This window comes from Numenius arquata, chromosome 16, assembly GCF_964106895.1.
Source record: "Numenius arquata chromosome 16, bNumArq3.hap1.1, whole genome shotgun sequence".
Lineage (NCBI taxonomy): Eukaryota > Metazoa > Chordata > Aves > Charadriiformes > Scolopacidae > Numenius > Numenius arquata.
This window is the reverse complement of record NC_133591.1, coordinates 8600661-8624381: the sequence shown is the minus strand read 5'-3', so window position 1 is coordinate 8624381 and position 23721 is coordinate 8600661. Positions and strand designations below refer to the sequence as shown.

The 23721-nt window shown below is 49.5% G+C and overlaps 1 protein-coding gene across 1 annotated transcript in view; it reads right to left on the bottom strand.

The window, feature by feature from the left end:
* Positions 1–543: 543 nt before the first annotated feature.
* MMP17 (matrix metallopeptidase 17) overlaps positions 544–23721 on the bottom strand; it is a 66866-nt gene continuing 43688 nt past the window's right edge. The window contains exons 3-10 of the mRNA XM_074159678.1: positions 22154–22280; positions 14641–14924; positions 11529–11705; positions 11295–11394; positions 9056–9138; positions 4701–4853; positions 2131–2388; positions 544–872 (exon numbers count right to left, since the gene is read on the bottom strand). Of these exons, the coding sequence (XP_074015779.1) occupies positions 544–872; positions 2131–2388; positions 4701–4853; positions 9056–9138; positions 11295–11394; positions 11529–11705; positions 14641–14924; positions 22154–22280 (1511 nt within the window). The remainder of the gene's footprint in view (positions 873–2130; positions 2389–4700; positions 4854–9055; positions 9139–11294; positions 11395–11528; positions 11706–14640; positions 14925–22153; positions 22281–23721) is intronic.

Below are 23721 nucleotides of genomic sequence, written 5' to 3'. Positions count from 1 at the left end.
ACATCAGTGACCACAGCAGGTTTGACAGTAAAATGATCACCTTGCAGTTAATCTTAGCGGAGTCAAAGTTTCTTTCTACCTAGTACATCCAATAGGATGTGTACATTGTGTCAGCATATAACTACCGCCCCGCGCCTATGGCCTGGCTGCCTTTCCTCCGGGATGTTGCCACCTGTCTCGGCAGCACCTCTTCTGTTCCCATTCAATCACAGTAGCTCTCCCCTCCCTCGTTTGCCGTGTTTAATCATCCAAAGCAACACATCTCTATGGAACATTTCTAAATTCAATGTTAGGCTGCTCTCATCTTTAACCGGATGATGAAATAAGAAGGTGCAGAACTCAAAATCTGTTATTAGACCTTTAAACTAAAATTAAAAAGAAAAGAAAAACAAAATCCGCTGTTCATTTCTCATGGAGAATTCAAACCCTTCACTGGCGTGTTCCTAGGAATGTTTTTCTGCTTGCAACAGTTTGCATCACGGCATCGTATCCGCCTCCCCTCCCTGGAGCACCATGGGGTTGTCTCGCCGGTGGGATGAGATGTCATAGGGCTGCACACACCAGTGCTGCTGTCCACACGCTCGTCAGCACGAGGCTGGCCGACAGTCTGAGCACGGGGCAAGCCTGGAGGGACGGGGAGGCCGAGGTGCAAGAGCAGACCTCGTAGCCGTTTTCTGAGCGGCTCTCGTCATGCTGTCCTGGTTTGGAGCGTGCCCCAGTCCTGCTGCTCCCGGCTGCTTCTGGGGCATCGGACTGCATGTCGCTGCACACCAGCCAGTCTCTCGCGATGGACTGGGGGTAGCCAGGCTGGGCCTCCAGGTCACTGTCCATCACTTTCCAGTACTCCTTGCCCCTGAAGAAGTAACTTGCACCTACAAAGAGACCAAAACCCAAAGGCAAGATGAGCAGTGACGGGCACTCTCCCAGTGGAAAGGGCAGAGGAGCACTTGGAGCAGCAGAGGAGCCCTCCCACCCCAGCTGAGCCCCGGGGAGCAGAGGCAGGTGCGATACCACCCCTTGTTGCCAGCACCCTCTCCACAGCCGGAGCACAGCGGCTGCTGGCGGGATGCTCTAGAAGATGATGCTATGCCCAGCTGGGATCTCTCACACCAGCCAGGAGCCACCAGACAGAGGGAGGTGGGTGGTGAGATGTCACCTCTTCTATGGTGGGTCCACAACATCCCCGTGGTACTGAGGGTGTGCAGGGTAAAAGCCCTAGTAATTCCATGTCTGGGCACACCATACACATCTCTCAGTGACCGTCAGTGGACAGTCTTGTAACAAGGCATGGTAAGGCTGAAGAAGACTTCACCTGCCTGTTAATGACCTGGGGTGCTGCTGCTATCCCTGGGCTCAGATAAACAACCTGAGCCTGGCAGGGCCCTGGGAAACTTCCACTCTCAGGTGCGTTTTTCCCCCTCTGAACTGGGAGGTTGTGAATTCTCCAAGCAGGTCCCATGCTCATGGAGGACTCCTACCCATGTGAACAGCTGGTTGCCCTCAACAGCTTCGGGAATTCAGTTTGAAAAGCCTCTGGAAATGTCCCTCCCTTCTGCCTGGTTTATTGGTTGATATTACACTGTAAGGTCGCCGGTAAATAAAACCTGGAAGTGCCATTTTGCTGTGAGCGAACGGCTGGTTTTAAACATCTCCTGTGACAAAATTTTTGTGGCCTTTTCAGGGAGAAGAAACCACTGAGAAGTCTCATCCCCAGAAAATAAGTCATAACTCTGGGGAAGACATCTCCTTTAAAAATAATTTCTGTCACATCCTCATGTACCTAGCTAAAAATCCAATGACAACAAATTCAGTGAAAAGCAAACCAGCACGTATTAGGATAAAAATCACTGCAAAACAACATCAACTATGTTCTTTTAATAAAATCAAATTATTAGGCCCTCAGGATATTTTTGTTGCCTGCTAGAAATGACAAAGTCTTTTAGTGAGCCGCATAGGGAGCTCTGGCTGGAAGCCTACCTCCATCTTCAGCTTTCAGACACCAGGAACTGCCGTCCCATGTGGGTCTGAGCAGTTTATGTCAGCAGGCACAGTAGAAGGGGCTATAGCTCAACAGCAAATGAAGCAATGATTTCTTTTCTTGTATTTTTTTGAACTGGCACATAGACTCACCATCCGACCATCTCATGGCATCATCTAAAGGGCTTGGTATTCCCTTCCACAGGAGAGTCTCTGAAGGGTACCCAGGATCCATCCTCCGCTCATGGTCGTCATAGCGCCAGTAGAGATTGTCCTTAAAGAAATAAGTCTTGTCATTGTGGGCCCAGGAGAAAGCGGCATCGATTCCTCCCAGTGGCAGACCGAAGTCCGAAATTGGCCGTGGGTATCCTTCCTCCACGTTATTGTCTTTGAAGACCCAGTATCTGTCTCCTGCAGAAAGGAAAGAAGCACAGAGCAAAATCACATTTGTTTCACAGCTGAAACCAGCATTCCCCCGCAGACAAGCTGGTGTTTCATTATCTGTTGCCGTGACAATCCTCAGGACTGAGCTCTCGACACTGAAGGATGGGGATGGGAAGGAAGCAGCCTGGTGGGGATCCTCAATCTTTGAACAGTTGCTTTTTTTTGCGTCAGGCTCTCCACGGAGCATAGCCCTGCTTCCCTCCTGAATGTCTGCAGGCGTGATGGTCCTGGGACACGAACACACCAACAGCATTAGTACTGTTGTCACTTTTATGCATTTGGTGGCGGCATTTGGTTTTCTGCCCCTTTGATTTCTGCCTGATATCCAGCTGCAAGACATAGAAAGTTACATGCAGCTTTTGTGGGCAAATTAAACACTATCTGCCTTCTATTTGACTCCTAAGGAGCAAAGCATAGTCCCACTTTGGAAGAGAAATCACCACACATTTTCGAGCCAGCCGGGCTGAAGGACCTCTGGATTTTAAGGGCTGTAAGGAGGATGCGCAGGGGCAGGACAAATCTCATCTCAGCATCTCACTGCTTGTCAAATGTCCTACACAGCCACCCCCCAGCCCTACCCTGGGCAGGACAGACCCGTCAACATGGGGATTTTTTCTGATAAAAAATGAAGGATGGCATGACTGGCCCATGGTCTGCGGCAGAACGAGAAAAGGAACCCAGATCTCTCAATTTCTGTGTGATACTCTAACCATGGGGATGGTCTTTCTCCTTGTACAGTGTCTCTTTGGGAACCTACAGTGTCCTTTTCAGTATCGCACAACCTATTTTAAAGATCAGGCATTTTCCTCCCTTGGTTTTCTAGAAGATCTGAAGAGGCACTTAAATACATGCCCATGTATCAGCAGCAGGACCTTAGAGGCCAGGGTAATTTGTGTGTTTTGGTTTCTGTCCAGGGATCAATGAAACAAGCGCTGGAGAGAGAGAACGAGACAGTATTTTATAGCTGGAAAGAAAATCTCAAGTTTAATCTTCAGAGCTAGGCAGGACTAACACAGACATCATTGCCTGGCCATGGAGCGCTGTGCCTTGCAGGGACGAGCCCCCGGCTGTGGCACAGCTGTAATTTTGGCTTTACAAGCCCAATTTAACCAGTAGCCAGGATGAGCCCCAGGACCCAAGCTGCAGGAGGTCTGTCCGGCCCCAGCAGGGAGAGAAGGGAAGGATGCAAGCAGCACTGTGGTCTGTAGAGCTGCCTTGGGGGTTCTGGTGCTGGACAGAGGGGCTGCCATGCTCCAGCTGGCCCCATTCCCCCTGGATTAGCCAAAAAGCAGAGCGGGGTGGGCTGCCTGAGGCTCTTCCTTGGGGAGACACGGGGCTTGGCGCAGCTGTGGGGTGCTTGGGCAGCCTGGAAGGGCTTCAGCTGTGCTTGGAAACGCTTCTGTGAGCACAGAGGCTCGCGCAGGACATAACCCATCCCTGCAGCCTCGCTGGAGGAATCAAAACCAAATTATTGCTTTCAGAAGTGCTTGGTTCAGCACTTCTGAAGCCGATAATTGCACCATGCTCAGAGCAGAACAGTCGGGAGACAAAAAGCAATTTCCAGCCATGGAGCACCGAGGGCTGGGATGTTTTTAGCTCTTCAAAGGCACCACCTTTCTGAAACAAGTGCCAGTGCCTGCCGAGGGCTTGGGTAACTCTGAGCACATAGGCAGTGTCTAACCAGCATGGGTGGATGGTTTGTGGCAGACTTGGACATTTGTGTGGGAACCACAAGCTAATCTCTTTTCTCCTTTTCTTAAAAAAAACTTGTGAGATGCTTTAAAAAGGCAGAAAGGATTATAACACTTATTTTAAGAAAAGAAAGAAGTAAAAAATATAGTCAGCACAACCAAGCTTTTCAGGTTTTCATTTTTGTCCCCGCTGCAGCTTCTTCACTTCTCAGCAACAAATACTAAAAAGAGAAAAGGCCAAAAAGGGAAAACAAAACCCGTAAAGTGGGTGCGTAGGTGGTTCCTGCTTTTATTTCATTCTTGGTAAAGCTAAGATTTCAGTTAGATTTGGCTGAAGTTTTTCTTCAATGACATTTCCCTCATTTTCTGGGGAACAAGACCACTACTTTTTGCCTGCCCTCCCTACGAGCTGGTTTCTCCTGGCCTCCTGTGAACAACAGACCTTGGACCTGCCCTGGGAGATGCTCAATGACTGACGCTGGTGTCTCCTGCCTGCAGGAGAGGCCACAATGCTGCCAAGGTACCTCGGCACTGGGCTCTACACCAGGGAGACACATGTGCTGCCTCCAGCCCCACATTCGCTCTCACCTTTGAAGAAGACAATCTTGTGGTCACTGGTTCTCTCGTAGACTGCGTCTAGGCTCTCCAGGTTGAGCGGCAAGCCCCGCCAGAAACGGTGGATCTGAGCCGGCTGGAGGGAGACCAAGTGCTTATTGCGAGTCAGTCTCCAGAAGTACTTGCCTGGAGGAACAGACTGGACATTACTGAACCACACTGCCACCCACCTGCGCCGGGGGAGAGGCGAGTGCGGGGCACACAGCAGCAGCAGAAAGCCAAGCGCGTGAGATGGGAGCTATGAGTTACAGGCATCCTGCTTTCCAGCAGCAGCTACTAGCACTTTCTATTCCCGGCAGTCATTAGAAGAAATACCCTTTATGGGAGCAAAATAGTCCTCCGGACATTGCACTGGAGTCGTCATACTCCTGGCTGTGGTGTGAAACTGCACCTCTGAGCCCGGAGCAGGTGAGAGAAGCCTTTCATCTCCTCCCTCCCTGATCTGCATGGGACCTCCTGGGAGCCAGTGGGACCAAGCACCAGCAGCCTTTAGCAAGAGCCTCCAAATGAACATCCCTATCATCCCTGTTTGTTCTCTCCCGGAGCATCGGCAGCTTCTAGCACACAGGGTGCCCGGCTCTTTCCTATTTGGAAATGTGTATGATGTTACGATGAAAGATGGAAATGCCAATTCTTTAATGAAGAAAGGGAGTAAAAAACAGAGGAGGAAGAAACTATATTAGTAAAACTGGAAGGGGCTGAGGTAGTGAAGGAGGCACAATAAAGGAGTTTGGTACCATCTTGAGGTGTAGGATAAGCAGGGGACCTCGATCCTGCAGTGCTCCCAGGGGCTGAAGGTACTGGTGGCGTAAGCAAACACAATTCCAGCACCTGGAGCAACACTGCCCCAGCCAGAAAAGAGTGCGGCTTGGGGTATTTCTGGAATATATTGGATAACAGAAAAGGAAACAGGTTTGTCCTCTGTGGGAAGGATGCCAAACTTTCTCCCGCTGAAGGAGCCTTACGTGGGATTTCCCGAGGAGTCTTAATGATTTTAGGGGCAACTCAAAACCTGACTCTGCACTGTCTCTGGGATTCTCAGCCTGAGTTTTTGCAGTACGCTTCGTGCTGCATTTTCCCCAGAGAGCTCCACACAGCGAGATCTGAGCTGGTGCAAGATGTCTAAGAACCAACTCTCAACTTTGTCTCATATTTGTTATTGCCTTTTAGAAATTATTGCATGTTATTTACATCAGCTCTTGCATCGATTCCCAAGGGGGGATAAGCAACAGAAACCAAAGATGCCCCTTCAGATTTGTATTCATGACACTCAGCCCTTTCTCCAGAGCCAGCAGATTGTGACACCGCCTTTTAAAATTTTATGGAAATTGGATCTTAGCCTAATAATGCAGGAGGCGAAACTCTAACGTTTAAACATCTGCAGAGAGGGAGTTTTATTCTAATTATAAGGATTTATATCATATTCTTGTTCTTCTGCTCCAGTTTGCATATTTGCTCTATCTGACTGAAACCCATGAATGAATAATACATTCAAATGTGGTAGGAATTGCCATAATTACAGATTCTTTTTAAGAACTCTAAAAAATATAAAAAAAGGATTGAAATTTGGTGGCCATTGTACATCGATGGAAACACATGTAATTAAATAAAGATGATCTCTGCATCTCTAATTAGTGAGGTACTAGACAAAGCCAGATTTTCACTTTTTTTAGAAAGAAATACAGCTTGACATAGTTATCTCCTAAGGAAGGAATTATCTGAACTTCGGAGTGCCCTTGGCTCGTTTGAGACAAGGAGGGAAGCCTCAGTGCTTTTGACATTTCAACTCTTCGCCAGCGATGGGCTCAGTGGGTGTGCAACTGCGGCAAGCAAGCTTTGAATCTCCCCTCAAAGCCAGGCACAGCCTGGGCTGGTGGCTAGTTTGTTGTTTTTTGGTTTGGTTTTTTTTTTTGATAATCTAACAGGAAAAAGCCAAAAAATAAAGCAATTAAATAGCAAGGAGTCCTTAACACGAGGGGCCCTTTTTGCCCGTGCTCATGTTTTGTCACGGCCAAGCCTGCTCACCAACATGCTGCGGCTGCTTGGACGATCATCAGCCAAAGCCAGATCCGTGGGGACATTGTTACCATTAGCATGCAGAAATATAATAAAGAAAAAAAAAATCCCAACCCTGTGTTTGTTTAAAAAGCTTGATTTAAAACCACCCTCTGAGCTGGCAAACTGAGCAGGATGAAAGCCAAGTGTGAAGTCCTGCTGTCCCGAGCGTCTTGTTTTATATGGATGATGGGTTGAGGCAATTGCTTTCTTTAATACCAGGTGATTTTGATCCCAGCTGTGTACTGTGCTCTCCGTACTTTGGCCGCCTCTGGCAAGACTGCTGCACGCACTGTGCAGACACACACACAGGCCAAAGTTGTTTGAAAACTTCAGGAGTCTGCAGTGAGACACCTAAATCAAAGCAACTGGCACCTCTGAAGCGTGGAGAACCCACCATTACCTTCAGTACAACAAGCCTGGGAGCCCTGGGGAGCTCCTGTCCTGGTGCCTTTGCAGTGGGTGAGGTTGCTCTCCAGATAGGGAACCAGCTGGACCAGCTCAGAACAAAATGTCCATCGATGGAGGGACCTTATCACTGGAGGTCATTAAAATCCTGCCCCAGAACAACATTTCCGGTCCTTGGTGCCCAGGATGATTTGGTGACAGTGATGGGGCTCCGAGGGAGGTGCTGGGCTCCAGAGGCAGCCGTGCAGCTGGCACCCGCTGACACTCTGCTCTTCACATTTGCATTTTGGCCCACAATAAATATATCCAAAAATAGACACTAAGATGGATTTCTCTTCACTTTTCATCTTCCCCCCCCCGTATGAAAGACAGACAGCCATTTATCCTGGACACCAGTTCTTGTCTCTTATTTTCCCTTCTTCACTGTGGCTCTTTGGAGCTGGCACCTGAACAAATACCGCAGGGGAACAGCCCCCGTATTGTGCTCTCCCAAGGGCACAGACAACATCCAATTCTCTGGAGCCCTTTTCCCATTCTTGCCTGCGACCCAAGACTTGCACTGCGATACCCAGATGGGTTACACGTGCCCAGACGCTGCTCCCCATCCCTGGGGAAAATGGGTCTGCTTCCCTGATGGATGGCTTTGGGGTGGCCAGGGATGGAAAGAAGTGCCCAGCGGGCATTTTTTTGATCTTGGAAAGATGGGAAGGAAAGCCCACAGGGTCCAGCCTCCATGGGCTCGGTACAACTGAGAAGGCACTGATGGGATCCTCGTCGACAGCCGGGCACCCTAGGGACACGCTGCCAGCAAGTGTTTGCTGACATGGAACCAGATGGCTCTGCAATTGCACACACGGCGTCTTTGAACGATGCACAGCAAGCAGCAGTAGGGAAGGTGAAGTGTTCAAGGAAAGGAAAGTTGGAAGCATCCAGGAAAAAAAGCAGTGGAGAGCTGTTGCTGTGCTCATTCTTGATTCGACCCGGATTTCAACATTGGTAGCACAAATATCAGATTTCAGTTCTTCACTTGGGCAGTGCAGCACAAAGGATCAGTGCCGCATGGTACAATGCGCTGTGCTGGATTGTCACAGCCCGGCCACTTCAGAGGGAAGCATTAAACCCCGAGACAGGCCACGTGGACACACACCTGCCCTATTGTTAGGGGACACATCCCTTGTGGGCACCAGACCATCTGCGCCCCGCAGTGGCTTGGGCAGGTGGCTTTGCCTCCAGTGGTCTCTTCTTCCTAACCACCCACCAGAGCCCCAACCTGCTCATGCTGCTGAACTGCTCTTGGCCACAGGTCCCACAGGTTAATTCTACCTTGAGTTAAAGAGCATCTGTTTTTATCATTTTAAAATAAATTGTGTTTCAGTTTAACTGGCTTTCTCCTTTTTGGATAAAAGGAATGCTCAATTTACTGCCCAGTCTTTTGGATACCTCGACCACATCTCTTTTCCTTTCCCTCCCTCTCAGTCCCCATTTAGCTGCAATCGCTACCTCTCCCAGCAATGCCACTGTGTCCCCCCAGCCATTGGCCATGTGGGTACCTCCTCCTCTGTGCTGTGACAGACCGGGCACGAGCCAGTTTCCTTCTGCATCAGAGGCGGGATTCACATTGACGTAAACATTTCTTTATCACATGCCCTCAGCTCCGTGGGACAATTAAAGGTCTGAGCCCTTTGATTTGAGCCAAAAGGAGTCAGTGGCATGTGAGATGCCTCCCTGGGGCTGCAGGCCCCGCAGCCTGCAAACCCCGAGCCAGCTTATCCTCATCACCCCCCCCAGCCTGGCTGACACCACCGCTATCACGTGAATGCCACTGCAGGGTGACGCAGGCAGAGACCACCGGCAGTGGCACTTACCTTTGAAGAAGAAAGCCTCTCCCCGGATCTGGGCCACTGCGTCGAAGTGAGTGTTGCATCTGTTGGGCACATCCCGCCTGAGCCTGTGGAGAGATGCCCAGGTGAGCAATGAGGGGCTGTGTCCTCCCTAGTGTCCCCCATCCCATGGCCACCTCTCTCCTGTCCCCAGAGCCCCCAGCAGAAGACCACAGGCTGCATCCGTCTGTCGTTCCTCACACTCAAACCCAGCAACGTGCACAGGGATTTTCAAGGCGAGCTTGGGCAACCCTGAGCCGGAAGACAGCTCTGTGGCAGACACACTCCCTGGGCCACCGGAGGCCATCGCTAGGAGTCAAGTGGGGACATGCTCTACATCTACCAGCTAGTGTAACTGGTGAGGACAGAGCTGGCTTGCCGCTCCCCGGTGGCACCGCGTGGCTCAGCCGGCTGCCCTTGGGCAGCAGGACACGTGGTGGATAAGAGCCAAGTAGCATCTCGCTCCAGTGGCTGGGGATGCTGCTGCTCCAAGGCTGAGCTCCGAAATGCCAGTGAGAAGTGACAGAGGCTGCAAAGCAGAAAGCAGCTGAGAACAAACACAGGGAGATGATGCCACATGTGAGATGATGCCACGTGATACCTGGTGAAAGCCACCTGGCAAGTCACAGCTGAGAAACTGAGCTGCTTTTAACAAGGTGGGTGGGGGAGGCACAGAGTATAAAGGACTGAAAGAGCTATGAAGCCCATGTGAGAAATGATGATTGATGGAGGACAAGGAGAGGATGCTGGGAACATGCACAGAAAAGCTGCTGCGGGTGACAGGGAAGCATAAATCTAATTTGCTGATAGAAGAGTTGTGCTGGGCTGCCAGCACCAGCTTCACAGCCCTCTTTGGCCACAAAATGACAGATGTGGAGGTGAACCGTGTCCACCCTCCCAGTCACACATGGGGCAGGAAGAAAGGATTGGCACAAACAAGTTTCCTGCTCCTTCTGCAGCTGGTGTGAGATGATGTTCTCCTACAGCAGCAGGGAGAAATGCTCTCACGTCTGTAGCTCAAAACATGGCCATACAGAGCCTTGTGGACAGGCTCTGTTAGAAGCTACATGGGAAGAAAGATAACTAAGGGCATTCAGCATGTTCAAGGAAAAGGGTCCCTTAGGAACCCTCTTAGCCTTTCTGCAACCCCTGGCAGCTGGGACACCTCCACCAAGAGCAGGTGCTCAGCACCTCTGTACTGTGGGCATCTTGCCAAGCAGGGCAAAGTGAGGTGAAGAAGGTGCCGAGGTGGGAAAAGTATTTGCAGCAAAGGGATATTTTTTTTAGATTAGATCCTTGTTGGTCCTGTTACTTTAGGAATAATGCAGTCATTCATGCTTCAGTGCTGTTATCCCCTCTTTGCAGATGGGGCATTGAGGCACAGAGAGAAGTGGCTTCCTCAAGGTCACACTCCAGATGGAGGCAGAGGTGAAGGTGACCTGCTCCATCTCTGCTGCTGTCACTTGGGGCGTTCCTGGTATCTGGCAAAAACGTGCATGACCATGAACTCCTGCCTTTTTGTTCAGTGTCCCTTCTTCTCTTAACTGTCCTGCTGCCCTGGTAGTAAAACAATTTGGTAACTTCAAGGTTTATTAATGAGCTATATCCAGACCTTCCCTTAATGAGGGCATGCTGGTTGCTTGATGACACTCAGTGTAAGAGTCCTTTGCCAACGCAAACCTGTGTTGGAGTCAGGCTCTCGGTCCACTTGTTCCAATATTCACCCCCACAGGTACATTAGGGAGTGGAAAGATTTAAGTAAGTTAAGCTTGCACAATTCAGGATACTGCAGCAGAGGAAGTTTGATTAAAATTTCAGCAAGGATGAGTGATGGGGACAAATTTCCATTAACGTGAGTAAAATTTTGAGTCTTAGAAAAATGCAAAGCATTCCAAGATGATATGGAATTTCTGGACATGCCTTCAATGATAAAAATCAGTTAAGGGATAAACAGCAACTGTCACTTGTTCTTGCTCTTAACCACTTCAGCTGTGGGCTAGCTGGGCAGTCTCCACACATACTGCTTGAAAAAAGCAACAGTATATGCAGGAGAGAAGCAGATGTGAGGAAGAAGGGGCACTCTGTGTGTGTGTGTGTGTATTTTTCAGAAGACAAGAGGTCCAGAGGGAAATAGAGAAGCCAGAGTGAGCAGGTAAGATACTCATGCTTAACTGGAGCTTCACCTCTACATGTTCTTTGCAGGAAAGAAATAAACTTGACTTACGGGACAGTGGAGCGGTTCTCTGGCAGCTCTGGCAGGATAGGATGGTCATCAGTTTTGCTTACTTCAGGCTTGGCTGTGGGGGACACAGATTCCCTGACTCCTATGTGCAAAGACAAAGAAGCAGTAGTGGGGAACACCATCCTCCCCACCAGCTCCACTCACCCCAGAAAACAGCTATTCCTGTGTGCCCCATGGCAGAAATGGGCTGTAGCCGAGTAAGGGACACAAACTTACCATAGAGTTGCCAGATTCGGACTTTGTCCTCGTAAGGTAGGTCATACTTCAGAGGATCCCCCACCGGACCTTGGTAGTAGGGTCTCATAATAGACTCTATGGCAGAGATATGGGTCAAGCCAATGGCATGGCCAAACTCATGGACAGCTACAGCAAATAGGTCCATCCCATGAGCATCTGGAAATAAAGACAAAATTGAAATAAAAGTCACTACATGCTGAACGTATTTTGGGGGTTTAGGTGGGCTGTAAGGGCTGTAAGAAAAAGTATAGGTATATGTTGGATAAACTGGAAAGAAAAGCTTTGGAATAGGTGAAGCTTGAAAAAGACATTTTTCTCCACCTGGAAAAAGGAGACCCAGCCAGCCCTCAGCCCACAGTGTGAGTCCTTAGCCCCACACAAGCCTGGGGAATCACCCCTCTTATTCCCAGATCACCAATGGCACCTGAGAAAGACCTGGACGAATGGCTGAGATAATGACCTCGGCACAGCCATCCATCATCCCCACTAACCGGCGCTGCAGGAGCTGGGCCAGAGCAGTCATCTCCTGCATCTCCCGCCTGCCCCGCAGCAGCTGCCGACACAGTCCTTGCGATGCCCAGAATACCAAATCTCTGCAGTCGCTAGCCAGAAGCTCATCGGAGCCTGTGATAATGAGCAAAGCCACGTGCCAAGGAACCAGGGAGCGCCTGGCAGTGCCCGCCTGCCCACAGTGCTCGGCTGGGCTTTCCCTGCCTGCACAACGCTGGCATCACACGCTGCTGCCCTGGCTAAATCCACCACAAACACCTTCCTGCACATGTACAGAGGTGGAGCTGTTCAACTGCTCATCAGCCACCAACACTGCTCATCTAACTGCTCTCCTGACACAGAATGGCAGAAGTGGCAGGTGGCCACGTCCAGCTTGTTTCCAGAGGACTTGCCCATCTTCTTTCCTTCCCCACCTAGTGCTGGTGGGGCTGCAGCTCCAGGGTCTGCTCCCTTTAGCAAGCACTTTGACCCTCACACGCCACACTGGGCATCGGGAAGACTTTATTGAACACTGATACCTCATCTGATGACTGTTTTTCCTCAGTCTGGGCTATCTCTGCTCTATTCTTTTTCCCCAAATTTCCTTATTTGCAGCCCAGCCTCAAGTGCCTCAAACCCACACATGGACCCATCCCATACTCTCCAGAGCCTCAGATGCTCAGGTCAGATCTCAACAGGGGTTAATGTCTGCTTCCAAACCTACACCACCACCCAAAGCAAAGCAGGAGCTACTCCCAGGACCGTCTGGGACTGATCCTGCTAGTGCATTCCCACCAGCTGGGCCAAGCACTCGTGCGATTGCTGCCCCTCGCTGCACAACCATGCCCTGCAGAGCAATACCAGAGGGCAGGAATGCTTTTAACTACAGTTCTTACAAAGATCATGGTTGCAAATATTGTAATAAAAAGGTAGTGGGGTGGGAAAGGTCTCGTCAGAGCTCAGGGGAGCCCCACGTTCCCTGAGCTGCAGTAAGGGTGAGACATCAAAGGAGACATTGGGCAGAAAAAGCCATGGCTGATCCTGCACAGTCCTTAGTGCTCCCCACTGGGATTGGGGTGTTGGGGGTATATATTTTTGCTGAATTCTGCTTTTTCCTTGATGACTATTATTTACAGTGTCTGTAAACAGCCAGGATTTTTATAACCTGTGCTGTTCTCCCGGCACTAGGAGAGAACAAGACATATGCTTTCTGACATTTTAATGCCAAACTGACAACCTTGGGGATATTTTTATATCACCTACCAACTTGTTATTTTTGAATCGCTAGGGAGAACAATATAAATAAAAGATGAACCTTGGATAGCTCCAAGACCTTCAAAATAGAGGGCAGCTTTCTCTCCGTCAGGCTCATCCCCCTTGTCCCTCAGTGATGCTTGGAGGGATCCTGCTGGCCCTGAGCTCGCTCCTCCACACAAGCCAGTTTCACAATGAACGTTCCCAACCACCAGCTACAGGATGGCCACCATTCCTTACTTCATCACGTAACACATCTGCTACAGCAAGCTACCAGACCTCAGTGCTTGCCTCTGCCCTGGATGTTTGCAGAGCAGAGCTGCTCTTTTTTTCCTTCCCTGTAAGAGACATCGGTTGGGGTTGCACAGCAGCATGAACCAAGGAGCAGGTTGAATCCTGAAGGATCAGCCTGTCCAGACCTTTAGCCTTAACCCCAGACCACCTCTAGCATGCCTGGTGAACGTTCCAACCCACGAACACTCAGCAGGGATAGACAGAGGTCAGCCGGTGAGAAGGGAGGAGACGGTGGGGAGAAAGAAGGTATTAGCTGCTTCCAGAGAAGACGATTAGGTCTAAGTGAAATCATTAAGCTGAAGCAGCAGGAGCCCACTGGGAGGCTGGTGGAGGAGGTGGCGTGACAAGTAAATTAGCAGCTGGTGACTGCAGAGGAGATACTCTGTCAAGACGTGCCCGACATGAAGGTTGGGGATCTGATCCCCACAGATGGCTCGCGCAGCTGAGGCACACATACTTCTGAAAGTCCCTCTGCTCATTAAAACTCTGTTCTAGCCAGATGAGATGAAATAAAAGAAAAAAAATAATAAAACTGTAACTTGTAACCATCCTATCACGTAAGGGACACAAGATAGCAGGAAAAACCTAGCGTTCACAGAGGGCTTTTTCCCTGCAGACCACAGAGCCCTTTTCCAGGCAGGTCAGCTTATAAATATGCTTTAAAAATAGGAAACCGGGACATGGGGCAGTGAAGCCACCCAAAAGATGCTAAAGTCAGAGAATGCAGTCCCCATCCAAGATCTCCAACAGCCACACAACCAACCTGTGACCTTCCAGGTCCCAGAGGAGATGGGTGGGTGATGGGGAGCTCTGCAACTGCTGATATGATGGGGAGAAACACAAGATGCCATTGAGGCTTCCAGGAACACAGAAGATCCTCAGCACTGGCTGTTGTCATTTCACTAGCAAGGCTAAGGGGGGAACCAGAAGAAGGTGTTGGAATCCCCAAGCCCGGAGTAAAGACATAGCAGAGGCTAAACCACTATCCACCAGAGCAGAAAAGGGAAGCTTGGGAGCCCTTGCATTTGGCTACAGCTCTTCCACCCTGACCTACCTGATGATCGGAAAGTCCAATATTCATCATCATCAAAATGGGTGTCTCCTGCTGTGTGATGATCTCCAGGGAAGAAAGCATGTGCCACTGTCCCACCAGGCCCATCAAAGGGATAGCCATCGTTGTGATCTGCCTTGGAGAAGTCTATCTGGATGTCAGCGTTGTTACCTGCCACTTCATGGAAATTCAGTGGGGTTATGTCACTCCAGACCTTCAGGGCGTAGTACATCAGGGCTCGGACTGTGTCATGGCCCAGGTGGGACTCTTTTGGGAAGGTGCGAACTCTGAAATAAAGAAGGCAAAAAAGAAGATAGGGCAGTAGCATGAAAGATCTTCTCCAAGGACCACCAGAAAGCGCTCTGCAGGTGCCTGGTGTGTCACAGAGCCTCAGTGAGTACTCCAGAGGTCTTAGTGCTTCTCCAAAAAGCCCCAACACACTTTATTTAAGTCTCTGAATCATTTCTGTTCCAGAGCTGTGAGGATTTCAGACTGAGTTTGGGTCCTCTGGAAATACCGAGCCAGTCTTGCCCACAAGTGCTTGAAACATCCCACATGTGGGAAAGACAACCAGGATTTGAATCCTGATACCTCCTGATCCTGCTGTACCAGGTGGCAGTCAGCCTCAGAGCCACACTTGATGCCAAACTGCTGTTAATGCCTAAGACGACTACCCTTGCCCAGCCTTGAAAATGTCAATGCCGTGAGAGTTTTCCCAGAGCTTGCCCATTTCTTTTTTCAAGCTCCCCTTCAGACCTGTGGGCAATTATTTTCTCACCACTTATTTGTTCCAAGTGCAACCCAAATATGCAAAGATTATTGGCTTCTGAAGCCTTTGTACCATGAACAGGACTGTAAGTTTTCCTGCAACAAACAGCAGGTCATTGCTCATTCTTATTACACACACACAGAAATCCAGTACGGATTTGCTGCCTCCATATATTTCCCAGCACGTCTGCCAGAGGTATAAAATATTCTCTGAAACCAGTACACTGCCAGCAATCTGAGACTGCAATCCATAACAAGGAGGAAGAGGAAAGGATGCATTTTATGTAAATCACATTCAAAATTCCTGCAGCTTATTGCCTGCAGGCGACGGGCTATCTGATGGAGGACGGTAGTTGAGAAGCTCTTGCCTGGCTTCTTGGTAGGAAAAGCATTGATGAGCAGGGGCTTACGACACCACTGCACACCTCACAGGACTCTTATGGTTTCTCTGTACCAGCACAGCATCCCTAGGGCCTCAGCTCTGCCTTGTCCTGGAAGAGAAGCCAGGTAGGACGAGCTGTGCACCAGCATCCGCCCTGCAACTGCAGGATTCAAACCTCCCTTTTGGCCTGAGCTGGAATGAAAAAAAAGCCAATGTTTCCCATATAACCAAACCTTGAAAAAGAATTCCTAATCTTGTTGATTTAATAGAGGAGGTGAAAAGGCAAAGATGCAACGAGGCACCTTGGCTTCTAAAAGAGTATGTTTAGATAATATTTCACTGACAATTTTGACAAAAATAAACACACTCCAGGAAAACGTACTGTTGACAAAGTAGTTATTGACAAAAACCAATTCTGCTGGAAAATTTCTGGCCAGCTCTACCCCAGTAATAATGGATACTTTATTTCTTGTGTACCAGCACACCAACCAAAGTGTTCATGAAATATTCATGGCTTGACAGATTTTTAAAGGCTAAAGCAACAATTATGATCACCTCACTTGCCCTCCTGCATAAAATAGCTGGGAGAGCATCGCTCAGTATTACACCACTCCCCAGCACCAGTGTGAAGCAATGACCCGACTAAACCTCTAGAGATAATTACAGGTGTCAGAAAGGGACCTCATGTCACTCAAGCTCTTCCTATGAGTAGTGATTTGGGTACAGGAAGACACCATGGATTACTGAAGGGGAGGAGGGACAACTCACTAACTGAGGTTGGATGCTTTAGCTTTCACAAATACCTGCATAAATCCAATGCCCTCAGAGACACGCAGCCCAAGGTGGGTAGCACCTCCTGACCTGGGAAAAACCAGTGAGGGTTAATTCCAGGACAGAACAAAAAGGGACTCAAGAGAACAAGCAGAAATCTCACAAACAGCTTGGGACCCCCATCCTAGAGATGGAGGGAATGAGATGGGTCAATCAGGCAAAACACATCACAGCCAAATACTCAAGTATCACACATATCTACACCTTTGCTATCCCTAAACTATTCTGGGCAAAGAAAGACCTTAACTACCAAACTAAATCAGTTGGCATACACGTAGCATCAGATAATCATAGGACTTCAAACAAAACACACTTGTAAAGGAGGCAGCACGGAGGTACAAACAGTATGAGCACAGGATTAGAAAAGACAATTTTCAGGCAATTTTAATTTATAGAAGAGATTGTGGCTGGATGTAAACCTCTAAGTGAAAAAAAATAAAAGGCCACCTGGTTTCCAGTTACTCTTTAACTAGGTGTCTTCATCTTCCACAACACTCCTCCGCACTTAAGGAAATCCTTTGCTCCTTTAATTTCTACTGAACAAGTCATTATATGTGTAAAACATACCATGTTTAATCCAGGAATTATGACCTGTCTCCAAGATCTTGGTGCCTTGGGGCATGGACTCAGATTCAAGGTATTATCTGCTCTTCCCTCCTCAAGCCCTGCTTGAATGCGTGAGCTGCTTTCCTTTTCTTTCCCTCCCTTTCCAGCTGTAGAATGAGGATAATAAATCTATTCTCCCTTGTAAAAGGACAGTGGATGAAAAATCCTGTCTAAAGAGACAAACACTATTAGCATTCATCCCAACCCCTGACTCCAGAAACATTAGATTAAGGCAGAAACAGTATCAATACTTATTTTGCTTCTTATAAAAGGCCCTGCACCTCTGAGCTGACCCACATTTTATTAACATGCTGCAGGTGTAAGTGAAAAATCCCCCATCCTTTATTCATTACTACCGTTATTTTTCAAGAGAATCCCATCAGGGTTTTTCAATTCAGCATCTGATTTGATTGCTGGAGCTCTGCTAATTGTTTTCAATGAGATTAGGAGAAGCTTATTATGCCGATAGGATGTTCGTCAGCATTGTGTTACCCAGTTCCACTGAAAAGGAGGCACATTTCTAACATCATTCAGTTGCACATAGGACTAAATAAGCTTCCTCCCACCTTGATTATTATTATTTGTAGTAAGTGGTGCTTAGGTACCCAGCGGAGACCAGCACTCCTTCTTCTTGGATGTTAATCCCTCCTAAGACTCCCCACACAGCTCCAATCGCAGGCAAAAGCCTGATGTGAGTAATTGGAGAGAAACCTCTCTCCTCCAGACGGCCCCTGCCAAGCCACTGGGAAGGTGATGAGGACAAGGCTGCTCGGTCCCTCTCCGGCCACCCCACCAACATGGCCCCGAGCCCTCTGCAAAGCCACACGCTGGGACACCCCAAGAAGCATCAGCCCCATCCAACCCGATGTGACTGCCATGGGGCAACATCAGCCACATCGCTTGGAGCAGCGTCTCCCGAGCTGTATGTAGTTTTAAGTGGCACAACTGGATGCTGAGGAGAACATCCCCACTCTGCTTTTAGAGCTCACCCAGGCGGCAGCACCATCATGCAGACAAATGAAAGCTGACTTTCACCCAGCTGCTGCCCATCCTTCAACTGTCCCCCGAGTCCCCTCCTTCACTTCACCCATGCCAAAGAGATTTGGGGTCCAAGCCGGTTAATAAGCAGAGGCCAGAGAGGGTTGATCTACCTCTGTTCACTATTGAGGGGCACCCACATCAAGGGTTATTTTGGTTTCTGGGTTCCTTTTTGGTTTTTGTCCTCCCAAAGCCAAAAGTGGAAGAGTATTAAGTGATGCATGAGAAATCAATTGCTGGTTAATGAAAGCACTACTTCACCTTCTGCAGCCCTGAAACCATAAAGAAATAAAATAAATGCTGATAACTACCAAACACAGCAGGCTAAGGATTGCCTGATAAACCCAAATTGATTTTTCTGGCCAAGGGAAGAGGGGAGAGTGGAAAGGATGGCTGCTTGCTGCCGTGGCAAAGGCACCTTCCCAGTCACCTGGAGCCACCTGTGACACGGCAGCCCTGATCCTACCCCAGCTACCCCACGGCTCTCACGGCTACCCCAGCACTGCTGCAACACCCCGAGGCCAAAGAGGAAAGCAGCGGGGCTGTTTGCACTCTGCACTGCACCCCTCCCAGCACTTTTCAAAGATTACTGAGCATTTTGGGAGGATAATTCTTCTCCTGTCCTTTAATACGCACATCTCTCCCGGTGGCTCCCTGCAGCCCAGCAATGGGTGCCAGCACAGGAATAATCCATCCTGGAAGGAAGAGGTGGGTGAAAGCAAATTTCACAGCCAGTTTCTCAGGCTGTGGGAGGAGCAACTGGTCCAGGGGGGGCTGCCGTATTTCCCTGTCCACCTTGGCCATCGTGCCCCCGTGCTGCCGCTTGTGCCAACGTGGCGGCTGCCTGCACTCTGCTCCAGCCACTTGGGCTTTTTCCTACATATCTGTGATGGGCATGTTGTGACAACCCTAAAGCAGCTTTGCAGTGGGGGGTGATGCTCCCGCCCCACCCTTGGGCATCTCTCACACCCAGGCAATGGGGAGCTCAGCTGCCTCTGAGCAGCTAAACTTGGGCTAGGAGGTCCCATGGTGTGATGCCACCAATTAGGGGAGGAAAGCAGGAGGATCGGGTCCACCGTGGGGATGGGAGCATGGTACTGGGTGTTACCCCAGTTGCACATCTTTACCCAGTGGTACCTGCCCGGCAGCTGCCCTTCCACGCCTACGTAAATCCCCACCTCAGCTCAGGCAGTGCTGTACCTCAGCCGCAGGTGTCCTTGGGATGCTGGCGGCGAAGATGGGCAGTGACTGACAGACATCACTGCTCCCCTGCCGCCAGCGTTTGCTCCAGCTCCGGCACCTCATGTCCTGAGCATCGCAGTTTCAGAGACTGCAGCTTTGATGAAGTGGCACCAGGGACTCATCCTTAACTAAAGATGGATGAAAGTCAGCTCGGTTTGGCACCAGGCTGAGATTTCAGCAAGAAAAAAAAATGGGAAATTTAGAAAGCTGGGCTTCAGTGGCTTCCCCTACCCCAGGGAGCTCAAAGCATGCAGAGAGGGGGCACAGCCCTGACGCTGCACTTCTCATGACTGCAAGGAGACGGCAAGCGCCTGGGAAGAGACAGAGATGCAAGCTGTGAACTCCCCTTCTGCGGGACATAACCAGAAGCAATAAAGCAAAGTTAGCAAAAGGCAAACCAGGCTGCAAACGCGAGGGGGAACTCGCAGCAGGCAGCTCCCAGCTCCAATGCCAGCAGAGGGCATCCACAGCACGCCGCTCCCCACACCCCGCTCCAGCCACATCCCAAATCCATCTTACTGCCACCTCATCAGCCTCCTGAGTGCCTCGGTACCTATGTACAATGCAGGAAAAAAAATAATAAAAAGAATCACATGAAAAGAAGATTTATATGCTGTAATATCCTGGAAGCTTCCCGTGGAGATGATGCATAGAAGACTGTGTGTGTCTGATGAGGCTGTACTGGGATGCTCTGAGGCTGTACTGCGGGCTGTGCAGGATGCAGCCTGTACTGGTTTGGTCCCTGAGCCCTCCCATCCCATAGGCTGGCTGTACTCAAGGGTACAAAGGGAAAACCCGGGCAGTCTGCATGCCTATAAAACTTTGTTTGCCAAACACTGCCTTCTCCATCAGTGCAGGTGTCTATCCCAGACCATCCTTTCGTAGAGCTTCACTTACGTGTTTATTCCAGCTTTGCAATTGTTCAGGTTTTTCTTCAATTTTTAAATGCGTGGCATACCAGAATTTGGTTTTGTTTTCTTTTTTTTTAAATCTTCAATCAATGTGTAAAAGGTAAGTGTGTAAAACTTTATGTCTCTATTGGCAGATTTTCATGGCTGTTTCAAAAAAGCTATTTTAATCTCAAGTGTTGGATGTAAATACTATGTTGGAGTTTCTATAATGCTATAGCCTTCTGTTGGCTTATACAGCCTCCAGTTATAAAATACAGCCCTTTCTTGAACAAAAGCCAAGATCCTGGAAAGGATCAAAGAATAAAAAGCAGAAATGAGTTTGTCGGGAGATGGATTTTTTTATATCATACATATAAAATCGTCTCAGACATAAACCCCTTTTTATGGCAGTCTACGCTGCAGCACCACAGCTTCCAAGGGAGTGGGAGGCAGGGGGTATCCCAGGGCTGCATCCACCAGAACATCCTGACCCTATTCCCCTTCCATCCTTCACTCCAGCCTGGACTCTGCCAGCACAGCCGGAGCCCTGGGGGTCCCTGCAGCACCGGGCTCCTGCCCACCACCACCCAGCCACCGTGTCTGCCCCGCCACAAGACATAGCTCAGGTTTGTCCAGCTCAGGAGCTGCCAAGGTCAGAGCTGTGCACAAGCCATCCCCCTGCACTGGCTATGGCAGCTCACAGGAGATCAGGGCAGGTTTTATAGTCTGCCCAAAGTTATTGTTTCCTCTCTGAAATATAAAGTTTATTCCTTTGACCCGTCAAGATGGGACCTTTTATAATGTGAGTCATTTCACTATGAGAAGTCTTCCATGAGCCAAAATTGTTTCTTACTGAAGCTGAATTATGTTTATCTTTTCTGAAAATAGAGTCACAGAGGGATGTGCTGGAACACGGACCAAATCCCTGGTAAGGCCAGTTTCAACACGTGTCAACAGCAACAGCCAGGTTGAGATCTGTTACTGCAGCGGGAGATGGACTCACTTGAGGGACTAGGCCAGGATCAAAGAGAAGCTTATTAATAATAAAGGAGATCTCTCCATACCATCCATATGTGCTTTCAGGATAGTACAAGCACCTCATGGTGCTCACCTTTCTTGGAGGAACAACTACAGCACACGGTCTTTGAGGAAGGAAAAATGATTCCCAGAAAGCACAAGTCTTGGTGGGACAGGGATCAGCTTCTTTGCCAACCCTGAGCCGCAGCATGACTGCCAGGCCTCTGAAAGAGACCTGAGCTTCTGCACGTCACAGGTTCAGACTGACCCACACGCATTGCTCCCTGCCGTCAAGGGTAAAATACTCCCCTAAAGAAAGGACTAGAAGAAAAAAAGTGACTCTGTTACCAAAAAATGCTCCCAACCCTTGGGCTCAAGTGGGGAGAGAGAAGCAGCCCCATCTGTACGGAGCCAAGTCTGTGGCAGCTGCTTGAGAAAGAGCAAAGTCCCAAAGAAGGCAGGAGAAATTATGCTGTAACCATTGCAACGCAGCAAAAACCTCCCAGTTAATCCACCAGCCAAATCTACACCATTCCCAGCTGGTGACCGAATGGGTCCAAAAAATCAAGGATAGAACTGTCAGGAGCAGAATTTAACTAAATAGTCTGTGAGGTCCTGGGAGCGTGGAGGGACACATTTTAGCACATCATTCTGAAACTCATCACAAAGCTGTATTTGGCCCAGGTTTGCGTGGGATGAGCCCTTTTCTGCAAGAGTTCAGTAGGGGAGAATAAAGTTGTACCTCCATGATAAGTTCCTTTTGCTCCACTTGGTGAGAGCCTGTGCAAATCGCTTCCTCCTGGTCTCTGTGGTGGCGAGGTCGGGCAGAGAGCAGCGAGGGGTCTTCATCAGCTCCAGCGTGGCTTCGTCTAGGGTTAGGAAAAAAACAATAGAAATCACGGGAATGGTGGGCTAGGACATCTCAGGGGGACAGAGAGGGGAAGGGAAGCACTGATGATGCAGCAGTGGAGCACAAGGCAGTGCTGGGGAGCCGTTGGGGCACAGCACCAGCCCCAGCATCACCCACAGTGCCACCCACGGGGCACTGAGCCCCCCCTCCAATGCCACAGCTGTACCCACCCACGGCAGCAATTCCTGTTGAAAGCCCATCTCTTCAAAGCACCCACTAGCTGGCGTGAGCAGGAGGTAAGGGGACACGACACCCCACAGCCGTGGGGGTTAGGTACTAGGTCTGCTGTTAGTGTCAATGGACAGTTTCATTGATTTCAGGAGAAATGCAGCAGGTTACCTCTAGCATGACACTTAACAGATCTTGAAAACTTGTGTGGAAAACGACCTGTGGCCAGCTTTGATTACATTTTAAAACAAATTTTTAATTATTCCATTTTAGTCTCTCTTGCTGAATTTCCTATTATTCCCCTGACAAAGCAGAGAAACATTAGCATGCAAATAAACTATATCACTTTTCAGCTAGGAGCTCATTTGGAAAATGCTCATATTCATTCCTATTTATTTTTAAAACTGAATGGAAGCTTAAAGCTCCTATTCCATTCTGCTGAAAGGCAGACAAGTTGTTCGTTCACTTTTCCGTGCTGTCTTTACCTCTTTACTTGTTTTCAGATGCAAACCCACATCCATGAACTACGCAGGGCAGCTCCCCACGACTGTTTCAAACACCCCCTCCAAAAATGAGAACGCAAATGCATTCAAAAGGCCATCCTTGCTCCTGGGCCTCCTAAAGCTTGTGATAAGGTGGAAGAGAAATAATTGCACGTGCTCAATTAAAAGCAGGGAAGGAAAGTCCCAGTGACGGGCATGGTCAGCCACTGCTCAGGCGGCAGCTGCTCGGGGGGACTAGCAGAGGGCAGCCAGGGATCCAGAGTGGATGGAGACCGGCCTGCTAATTAGCAGCTTCTTGCTAATTCTGTCCTGAGAAGCGGAAGCAAGCTGGCCACGCAGTGGGAGGTCGTGGCTATGCACTGGGCAGGGAGGGGAGGAGAGCAGATGGGTGCCCTTCTGAGGGCCGGATAATGCTGGCTTTCTCCTTCCCTCAATGAGGACATTGAGAGGAATGACCCTGGCCATGCTGGGGAACTTGTGTCACTCCAGTCTGGCCTTAGAATGCTCCTGCTCAGCCAGATGTGGCCACCACGTCAGGCAGAAGCCACCCACTGCCCCTTCCTGCTGGCCGCCGGGGAGGGTGACGTGCTCTTAGCTGGCCAGGGGCGACCTGGGGGGTGCCCAGAGCCACTGTGGCTTGGGGAAAGCCAAGGAGACCCCCGACAGCCCTGCTGGCACCTCATCGCTCTATGTGTCACGGGCAGGAGCGAGCAGTGCTGGGGTGATGCC